Here is a 10,644-nt window from a genome sequence, read left to right as displayed (position 1 = left end):
TTGAATTTTAGTCATCGGAATCACAACGTGTCTACTAATGTTGTATAACTTCTTTAGTAGGTTATACAACTTTATGAACCAACTCTACATAGGAAGAAAAATTATCAAAAATCTCGTGAAATAAGATGTGTTCAGAATGGTGAAATACGGTTATGGTTCAAAAATCACATAAATCGGGTAAAGTCTCGGTGCCGATAGTAGCGGTCAACCCTATTTACCGTTATTATTCCTTATGGGGAGCCCTATCGTCGGAAAATAAATGTCTCAAAATTTTTATATAGGCGGTTACGTCTCATCTACGTGAAAGTTTTTCGTGTGGAAGGTTTGATCAAACTACGTAATATAGAGGGAGATATGAGCGTTTTCGTGAATTTATAGACTTTAGCCGACGAGATATTAAAAAAGTCGTCAGCTAAGGTCAAAAATTTTTTGGCGGTAATTTTCAAAGGACTTTAGCCGACGAAAATATATGATTTCGTCCGCTAAAGTCGAAAAATTTTCAAAATTTTCAACCAAAATTTTTTGGCGGTCAACCAAAATTTTCAAAAGAGTTTAGCCGACGACTTTTCAAAATAATTTCGTCGGCTAAAGTTCTTTATATAGGAGTTTTACCGAAGGTGGATGGTAAGAAGTCTATTTCGCCTGCCAGATTTTCTTCTCGGTCTATCTCCGCTGTTAAGCCACCGGAGACCGCCACACTTGTCCTAAAAGCTTCGCCGTCGTCTCTACTTCATTGCTGGACAGGTGGTGCATCGAGTGGCGCCGCCGTGAGGGATAAATCGAGCTCCAAAACTCCGCCGGTTCGGATTCGGTGTCGATCGAATTTCTCCTTCCTCAAGTCACCATTTGGTGAGTTCTATATATGGATAAGTTGAGTTTAATTAGACATTCCCCTAGAATTTGGTAGCTCGATTCGGTGTGTGTGAGGAGAATCAAAGATTTGAAGTTTTTAGGGTTTAAAATTGGGGATTTTTATATTTTGATTCAATTGACCTGTTTAGGCTTAGAATTGGGCTTCGACTTCTTCTAGAAAGTTGTTCAAAATGTTGAGAGGAAGATTCTGTTAAATTTTGGTGGTGATTGGAGATGGCCGGAAGTTTCTGCAGTTTTTTTTTTCAAAAACCAGTAACTTTAGCCGACGATATTTAAATACTATATTCGTCGGCTATAGTATTTTTTAATTTTTTTTATAAGGTTTAGCTGACGAAATATAGCATGTTTCGTCGGCTATAGTTATTTTTTAAATTTTTTATAAGGTTTAGCCGACGAAATAAACTATATTTCGTCGGCTATATTATTTTTTTAAAATTTTTTTATAAGGTTTAGCCGACGAATATATTAATGGAGAAATTACTGGTCACTTCATTAACTTTCATGCACTCGACAGTTTACTCCATTAACTTTCAATTTCAATCGATTACTCCATTAACTATCCAATGTCACACAATTAGGTCCATCCGTTAAGTGGCCGTCCAAATCAGTGGTTAAGTTGCTGACTGGACATATTTTTCAACTGGAAATTCCATTTAACACCCCACCTCTCTCTCTCTCTCTCTCACTATTTAAAACTCATCAGCCAGCCATGGCTTCCCACTTTTCTCTCTCCGCCGTTTCTGTCATCACCCTCCTCTTCCTCGCCGGACACCGCCTCATCCATCACCATCAGCGTCACCTATTCCGCCTCCACAGTCGCCACCTGTCCCACCCCTCCGCTATCGGAGCGCGTGGCCTCGACCATCACTTCTCTCAGTCTCGCCGCCCTTCGCCTTGACGTCTCTGACCCCAACCTAGTCCGCGCCTTCCTCTACTCCAACACCACCCTCCTCCTCACCATCCCCAACGCGCTGATGTCCCACCTTTGGCCACTAACTGCACTAACGCCCTCTAGTGGCTCACCGTTCAACATTTCCAATTCCCAAATTTGAAATTTTAGGGATTGAAATCCCTAATTCTCAAATCTGTTTCCAATCAAATAAATGGCTTCAATTTCATATAGAGGAAGGGGAGGCGAGCGAGAAGAGGTTGTTGGCTGGGGATTCAAAGTGGTTGAGATTTCAAGTCTAGCACGGGTTTGAAGCGGAAAACGGAAGGGCTTCATGGATGGTGTTGTTTAGGGTTTGGTTGGCGGCGAAGGGAGAAGATTGTTGTGAGGGTTTGAGTTTTGGGCTTCGGGAGAGAGATGCGAGGTAGGTGGGTTTGAGTTTTTGGCGTCGAGAGAGAGATGTCGAGGAGCTGCGGGGTGAGCTACTGGTGGTGTGGTTGGTTGCTGGTGGTCTGGTTACGATGTGTTTGATTACGGTGTTGATGTGGTTGGTTGCTGGTGGTGTGGTTGGTTGGTTGCTGGTATTGTTGTTGCGGTGTTGTTGAAGGTCCAACTGGTGATGTGGTGGCGTTGTGGTTGCGGAGGAGGTGGAGGAGGAGAGAGAAGAGATTGAAGAGATTAAGGAGGGAGTGAGGGAGGGTGTTAAATGGAATTTCCAGTTGAAAAATATGTCCAGTCAGCAACTTAACCACTGATTTGGACAGCCACTTAACGGATGGACCTAATTATGTGACATTGGATAGTTAATGGAGTAATCGATTGAAATTGAAAGTTAATGGAGTAAACTGTCGAGCGCATGAAAGTTAATGGAGTGACCAGTAATTAATTTTATATTAATTATTTCGTCGGCTAAAGTCTGGGAAAAAAACCGACGACATGTTTTTCATCGGCTAAACTGTGGGACTATAGCCGACGAAAATTTTTTTTTCGTCGGCTAAAGTCATCGCCGACGACCTTTTCCCAACGAAATCTTAGCCGACGAATTAAGCTAACAGGCCGACGAAATTTTTTCCTCGGCTAAAGTGCTTTGTCCTGGTAGTGTACGTTATTGTTCTTTAAGTCTTTATATATTTTTAATTTTATAAATAAAAGTTATAAAAATAAAATAAAAAAGTAATACCTGCTTGCCCAGTACCATTTGGTCTAGTGGCATAGTCTTTTTTTTTTTTGGGAAAATTTTCAATAATATATAATCAAACGTTACAACCAGCAATTACAGTGGACAAGAACCGAAAATTGTTCAACCTAACCAAATCCAGAAGCCTCGATACATCCTTACAGTCAACCTCAAGAAGAAACAACATTTTCAAACACTACGTGCCAAAACTATCAGAATATATGCACAGGTGGTTCCCAATTACATTGACAATAAGAACTAACCGATATTAAAATAGTTCTTGGACACAACACCATAACCATGACACAACGACCAACGACACGAAACATACCAAAATACTTAACCCTTGCTCAAAGAGGAGAAACCAACGACACCAACCTACCAAAACCCTAAACTCTTGCTCATTGAGGAGGGACCAATGGCACTAACCTATCAAAACCCTAAACACTCGCTCAAAGAGGAGGGACCTAATTATAAAGTCCTAAACCAAACTAGACCAAAAAACATGGAAAATAGAAAAACAAAAAGAAAAAAAAAAACAAAAAGGAAAGAGACCCAGCCATATGCCCAACAAGAACCTAGGCCCACCCAAATTCAATCGGAGTCTTCTCTTTAGTAAATAAGAGTGTGAGTTTGACTCACGCAGTTGTAATTATCTAAAAAAAAAAAGTAAAACCCGCCTAAGCCGGTGTAGGCACTCCATACCCGCCCTCCTAGCAGGGCCTAACAAGTTTCTAAAGTTCTAACACAATAATGCAGTAGGGATCAAACCCAATGTGTGCAAGTACGGAATTAAGTTTGGACATCATAGTCAGATTTCTTTGAACAAAACATACAGCCCCTAAGATTATTCTGTTGATCCCAGTTTATCATCATCCGCCTCAAAAGCTTTCCTCAGGTTCTCTTCATCTGTATCAAAAGCCTTCCTTGCTTGTTTTAGCTCTTCATTCATAGACAGCAATTCTTTACAGCGGTTAAGTTTCGGAGAATCCTTGCGGATTAGGTAGAGAAAATCCTCCACCGATAGCTTTCCCCTATTTGATCCAGTATCTTGTGCTTTATGTACCAAATCTGTAATGTATTCAACCACTATGTCCTCCATGAGAGCCACACTCTCTGGAAGAGGATTGGGATCATCTCCAAAACCATACATCATGTGCTGCAAGTCTTTTTGGAAGACTCCGCGTTTGCGCTTAATGACGTTTCTGCTGGCTGTGAGGGTCCAGCTTCCGCTTTTGAGGACGAACCTTCCCCTGTGGAAGACTTGCTCATCTGATGATACAATCCGGTTTTGATCTGCGATTTGGGTTTTTAAACTCGCATAAACAAGTTTTGAACCTTGCCTGAACGGCTGAACCAATATAAATAAATAGAATTTTGTTTCCTAACAAGAGAAGGAAAGCAGATAGGTTTTGGATACTGTTTCCGAAACCAGAAGGGAAAAGAAATCAGTACCAAAACTTTTCCTTCCACACCACAATTTAAACCATACATAGTTCCCTTCTTTCCATAGCCTCCTCGTAACTGGGTTCTTACAAAATATTGATGCAAACAGTTTCTCACTTTTTTCATTTACTTTGATTGATGACGATTTTTACCGTGTGCGGCACTCTCCGGGACTCCCGGGCATTCGATTGGTGCTGCCGGTTTCTTCCTTGCCTCTCCGATCCCGCTCGGAGGTCTGCTTTGGGTTTAAAGGTTGCATTGGTGACGCTGCTGCATCTGATATATGCTGGTGTTCTTTTTCTGTTTAATGAAGGTTTGATTGAGAAACTTGAAACAGAACCATGGTATACAGGAACATATTTGACTCTCTTTGTCATTGCATTGGTTCAATACTTGGTTACTTCTGGCTCTTCTCCTGGCTATGTCCTTGATGCAATGAGGACAGTGAATGAGGCGAATTCAGCAACAGTATCAAAACAGCCTGCAGCTTCAAGCAAAGGAAGCGTGGTTGTGACAGTGGGAGGCAGTTATGGAACACCTTGGAGAAAACTTGTAATGGACTTGTATCCTCTCGGAACACCGGTTAGCATCTGCTCCAAGTGTAATGCTGAGCAGCCACCCAGATCAAAGCATTGCCGTGATTGTGAAAGATGTGTTCTTCAGTTTGATCACCATTGTCCTAGCTTTGGAATATGCATCGGTGTGGGTAATCGTTTTAAATACTGGTGCTACATTTGTGAAGAGACTGCATTGTGCCTCTGGACTGGTATCCTATATATCACATACCTGAAGACTAGTGATATATCAAGTGCTTGGTGGAAGGATGCAATCATGATTGTGCTGTTGGTTCCCTTGTCGATTGTGCTCCTCTTTCTCCTCTTCTTGCTACTCTTTCACAGCTATCTTATTCTCACCAATCAAACTACCGATGAGTATGTAAGACGTAGACGGATCACATATTTCAGGGGAATTCCTGAAAGAGTATATCCTTTCAGTAAAGGAGCATGCAGAAATTTATACGAGTTCTGCTGTCTTCGAAGCAGTAAATACAGAATGGAATCGGTACCAACAGTTCTGGAACTTGAAGAAAAAGCAAGACCTTATACATGTACGGAAGTGGTAACATGTCGATGTTGCTGACATTGAAACTGTATCATTAGTTTTTATTCTTTTCATTAAAAAAAAGTTAATGTATAACTTGCTACTATACATGAATCTAAGAGATTTTCTTCCATTCATGTTTCTCATTACAACCAAATGAAAGCCAATCTCTTTTTACAAAACTGAATGACATAATTCAGCCAAATTATGAGTACGATTGATGACAGAGCCTTATTGGTTTGTCCTTGTTGGAAGAAGAGGAATTTTCACTCTGCGGCAAACGTATCCAAGACTTCCTTCCTCCGACCTTCAACCTCACATGTTTCCCTTCTATGTATCCCTTATACTATCATAACAAATCGTTTTGTTAAAATTTCAGAATCTTTGAGACAAACCCTCAACAAAACACTTTCCTTTCTTGACCAAAATGAGCACATATGATCAAAGATTACTTGGTACTTTGTAGCATTAGATGTTATAATCCTGGATTCAAACTATCAAGTGCGGTAATTATTAAAACTCAGTAGGAAAATGCAGGCAATTATCAAAAAGTGCAAAATTCGTTACCTGCTCTGAGCTTGATTTACTTCTTAAGCTAGTCAGATTTCTTCATTAGACTTAATAGCACCCCAGCACCAAGACTTGTAGCTACAAAACCAAGTGACACCTCCGTTGATATGTGGAACCCTGTGAAAGAGTTGACAAACTAAGCTTAAGATATAGTGAAGATTATGTATAAACACAATAGTGCTCGAAAAACCTACCAAAAAAATCCAGGATCATTTTAGACCCAATAAAGCCCAGAACAACACCAATTGCCGGCTGAAATGAAAGAATCAAAACAGCAACAAACCTTGTGAATTTTCATAGCAGAAAATTAGAATAAATCCAAAATAAGATGCAATTCCATATTAACTTAAGTTGGATTAAATGAAATGACCACGTGTTCATATAGTCCCATTTTAAGTAGGCATATAAGAGAGGAAACATGGTCTGTATTGATTGCCATCTACAGATAGATGATCATTAGTAGGCAGAAAGCCACATAGGCACATAGTGTGCAGAAACTAGAAAGCACCAGAAATGAGTGTGTACCTGTAAATACTCCAAGTCTGCCATACCCTCAGAAATGAGTGTGTAAAGTGACCTTAAACCTACATTAGAAGGAAATAGGATCAGTATCATCTTCTGCACACGCACATGTATGTGGATGGGAATATTCTATGGTTTAACACAAGCTTAGATCTATTTTTTTCCAGAAATATGGTTGATTAAACCTACATTTAACAAGAATTACCTACGATGGCAAATAAATTAGAAGAGAAAACTATGAAAGGATCCCGCGTAATGCCAAAAACTGCTGGTATGGAGTCGACCTATAGAAAAGTAAAATATCAATAACATTTACAAAAATAGGTATTTTTTTTATATGTGCATTATACACCACTATATTGATAAGTTGAGAACATACAGCGAATGCTATATCACTGAGCTCAATAACTGCTACTGTGAGAAGTAAAGGTGTGGCCTGCCCAAAATTTTTGACACCTGTTAGAGATCAATTACCCATTAATTAACACATAAACTGATACCAGTAACGGACACAAAAAATGGTGGCATATTTATCCAGTCATCCAGAGAAACTTGTAAATTAGTCTATGCAATTCCACAATTTCTCAGTATGATATTCATTAAAATACTGTATCAGTAGAATATCTAATCAGCTCACCTTACGCACACCCTCTTGAATTGTAAAAAATCGATTGCCATCATAACTAGCTGCAAAAATTCAAACATGCATACACATTAACACTTAGGTCACATAGCACAAATAAAGATTAGTACAAACTGTGATCATAGTATGCAAATAAATGTTAACTCTAACCATAATCTACCAAAAAGATAGGAGGCAAAATGTAGACTTGCAGGAGGATTCAATCTGTGAATTCAACTTTCTTAATATCATTTAGCAGTAAAATCAAGTGAGGAAATTCCTAAAAAAGAACAGTGTTCACCCTAACCATGACCTCCCAGACAGGCAACATATTATGGTTGTGCTCCTGCTCATTTACTAATATTGAGTTAAAACTAAGCTTAACCAAGGCATGAATTATCTCCAACGGCCCCAATAAACATAGAAAATATATAATTGGGATATAGTTTTGATTGCGTACACATGATCAGAAAACAACACTACAACAATAAAAATGAAAGATATACACATTCAAAACTTACCGGTGACAGGGATGAATTTCTGGCATGTCTTCACAACAAAGTTTTCAGATAGATCGGTGTCATCTTCTTCACTGGAAAATAACTAGAACAACAAAATAAACATCGTAAGAACCTACATCAACATTTCTTTGATGAAAAACAGACTTGCAATAAAATGAGCACGGATATTACAAAGATGCAATCATATAGTGACAGAAAGTATCAGAAGAATCAGTTTCCTATCTCATTGTCCTCATTTTTCTTATGCAAGAACGTGGAGATGATTTTCAAGATAAATAGCTAGGTTTACAGAACCATACATATGGAACCACCTGAGCCAACTAGCACGTTTTTAATTAAATCTTGAAACACACCCTAGTCTCTAAGTGCAAAATTGGATCTTTAACTCAAAAGCTAATCTCAGATAACAAATACCACCATCTTCAGAGCAAAGAATATATACCTTGAAGGATGAGTAAAGTAGTATTGCAGCAAGGAAAAGATTTACTGCCTCAAACCTCTACAACAACAACACAACACCAGATCTCAGGAAGAGCAACACAAACAGGAAAGCAGCATAGATGGAAAACACACACACTCGTTGACACGCGCATACAGAAAGGAGATATATTTACCTGAAGTGTAACTGTTCCGAGGAGTATCAATGTCAACCGAAAGATGATTGCACCAGCAATACCATATGAAAGAACACGACCCTATAGTTGAACAGAGCAAACTATTCACAATTCATTCAAAACCAATATCAACATAGAAATTTTGAGAACATATGAACCAAAAATTAGAATGCTAAAAGAACTACTAAAGACCTGATACATAAGTGGCACTTTGAAGTACTTGAAAATCAGAACAAACACAAAGAGATTGTCCACTGACAAGCTTTGCTCCAATAAATACCTGAAAAGTCCCAATATCAATAGATGCAGCAAATAGTGTTAACATGTAGAGTCGCAAACAAACACAATATACAAACCATTTATTTAGATAATTAAATATCACTATATAAAGTGCTTGTTCCCTATTTCATTTGAATTAGACACTGGTTATATTTTCACCTACTTTGGTAGTCATATAGCTAATGTGGTTTAGAAAATAAAGAGAGCTCAACTTTCTATCAGCTACTAACAATATCATAAACCACACATTTCTTCATACCCAGCGAAAAACTCGGTCGCCTTGCCAACACCGTCTTTAAAACCCACACCAACTCCAAATGCAACTGCAGTGCACACCTAAAGAGACAAACATTTATCAGCCACCTTCGACATAAACAATTTTGTCTAAGTCAAGAGATGCTCACCCAAAAAGCTACAGTTCTTACAGAAGTAACATAAGCTTCGGCTCCCTTTGATTTATCCAGATCAGAACTGTGAGAAGTGTCCACATTACTAATGCCATCATACGACTGAGGTTCAATCCTCTCACCTTCTCAAAAATCAATAAACTTTTCAAATAAACCACATAAAAGATCCATAATTGGAGTGAAATTTCACGATTTTCAGATACATGATCACATAAATTTAGTTGAAAAATGAAGAAGTGATAGAGTTACCTGAGGTGGATACATCATCGTCCTGCTCAGTTGCTCTAGAACACACAATCGGCACGGTCTGCCGACCATGGCCACTACCTGCAATTCAAATTCAACGAATACAGATATGTAAAATCGGCGATGAATATTACACTGTTAGCAAATTGAAGAAGGGGAGAAGCAATGGACCTGTGCGGAGGCGAAGAACGAGGTGGTGAAGAGAGTGAGGTCTGCTCCATTTTGGGGCCGGAGATCGTGACGAAACCCTAGGGAGGTCGGAGTTGAATTGGAGGGGAATGTGGACGCCGTTGTGGATGACGGAAGCGACGCCCATGGCTGAGAGGGAGGAGGAGAATTCAAATGGGGATGAGGAGGAGGAAGAAGAGGAGTTGCATAATGTTGATGTGAGTGGGTATTTATCTTATCTTCTTTGTTTTCTGAATAAACGGCCATGCTGAGAGAGATATTGACATATCCAGAATCTGAGCTAGGATAAAGATTAAAGCTGGTAACAATTTATTTCACAGTTGCTATCAAAGGCCTCAGCGACACACCTGTGGCCTCGCCCTGTAAATTACTTTCCCCCTGTTTCGACATTTTCCGAGTTCTTTTGAACATCAATGAGAACAAATTAAACTTTTTTTTTTCTTTTTTTTTTCAGAGCTTGGTTTGGTTACAACACCCTCGTCACGGTATACCTGCAACTTTAATCCTGAATTTAAAACAGTAGACGTGTATTTGTCACACCAGTCCCAAATGGAAGATTTCTATAGGAGAATTCACAAATCGCAAACCAAACAAGGCTTGCTGGCAGTACGGGATCGAACTTGCATACTAATAATTCAATCAGTTTTTTTGTTTGATATAAAAATGATAATTATGCCATAAAACAATACAATTTGATTAAGCATATCAAACCAAGTGTGACACCCCGTAGCAGAACAAATTGGTTAAGTATATCAAAACCGTTTCAAATCCCACAACACAATAATTGAAGTAAAAGAAAACCGATTTATAAATTTGGGTAAGAGAAAGCCGACTTCTAGCACATCCAAAACCGATTACGGTAACATGTTTTTATTATTAGAAATACGATAGCAAACCACCTCGGTTACGGTAACATGTTTTGATAGGATATAATTCTAAAATTTGCAAATTTGAAAAAATAATTCATGTCAATTTTCTTTAACAAAAAAAGATTTTTTTTTATTAACAAAAGACAGAAAATTCTTTACAGAAAAGAAACCGAAAAAAACCAATCAAACTTGAACAAGGAAAATATCTCCGAATATCACACGGTTAATGCTGGCACTCCCTATAAATACTATCACACCACCCACGGCACTTCACCTTCACAACCTAACCCCGTTCCAAACGACACCCTCTCTCTCTCTC

General features: G+C 38.8%; 2 protein-coding genes and 1 pseudogene across 2 annotated transcripts; 1 reads left to right on the top strand and 2 right to left on the bottom strand.

Moving 5' to 3' along the window:
• Positions 1 to 3,786: 3,786 nt before the first annotated feature.
• Positions 3,787 to 4,211, bottom strand: LOC101300654 (annotated as a pseudogene).
• Positions 4,212 to 4,523: 312 nt separating this feature from the next.
• LOC101300375 (probable S-acyltransferase At3g51390-like) lies at positions 4,524 to 5,543 on the top strand. Its single transcript, XM_004305186.1, has one exon. The coding sequence runs from the start codon at positions 4,524 to 4,526 to the stop codon at positions 5,523 to 5,525; it is 1,002 nt and encodes a 333-aa protein (XP_004305234.1). The 3' UTR covers positions 5,526 to 5,543.
• Positions 5,544 to 5,557: 14 nt separating this feature from the next.
• On the bottom strand, positions 5,558 to 9,596 carry LOC101293801 (uncharacterized membrane protein STKORF319-like). Its single transcript, XM_004302776.1, has 14 exons — positions 9,439 to 9,596; positions 9,271 to 9,348; positions 9,019 to 9,143; positions 8,874 to 8,950; positions 8,528 to 8,615; positions 8,336 to 8,416; positions 8,164 to 8,220; positions 7,722 to 7,803; positions 7,216 to 7,265; positions 6,958 to 7,014; positions 6,784 to 6,862; positions 6,582 to 6,640; positions 6,251 to 6,308; positions 5,558 to 6,173 (listed from the first exon to the last, which is right to left on the bottom strand). The coding sequence occupies exons 1-14, from the start codon at positions 9,581 to 9,583 to the stop codon at positions 6,082 to 6,084; spliced, it is 1,128 nt and encodes a 375-aa protein (XP_004302824.1). The 5' UTR covers positions 9,584 to 9,596; the 3' UTR covers positions 5,558 to 6,081.
• Positions 9,597 to 10,644: the final 1,048 nt, after the last annotated feature.

Source organism: Fragaria vesca, linkage group LG6 (genome assembly GCF_000184155.1).
Source record: "Fragaria vesca subsp. vesca linkage group LG6, FraVesHawaii_1.0, whole genome shotgun sequence".
Taxonomy (NCBI): Eukaryota; Viridiplantae; Streptophyta; class Magnoliopsida; order Rosales; family Rosaceae; genus Fragaria; species Fragaria vesca.
Note: the sequence above shows the minus strand (reverse complement) of the source record. Positions and strands in the feature narration are given on the sequence as shown.

Excerpts from the sequence above, each read along its gene's own strand:
- LOC101293801 (XM_004302776.1), bottom strand. The coding sequence starts at position 9,583 with ATGGGCGTCGCTTCCGTCATCCACAACGGCGTCCACATTCCCCTCCAA. Across the intron at positions 7,804-8,163 it reads TACTTTACTCATCCTTCAAG|TTATTTTCCAGTGAAGAAGA; the intron begins GTATATATTCTT and ends TTGTTGTTCTAG. Across the intron at positions 6,641-6,783 it reads TAATTTATTTGCCATCGTAG|GTTTAAGGTCACTTTACACA; the intron begins GTAATTCTTGTT and ends CTTCTAATGTAG.
- LOC101300375 (XM_004305186.1), top strand. The coding sequence starts at position 4,524 with ATGACGATTTTTACCGTGTGCGGCACTCTCCGGGACTCCCGGGCATTC.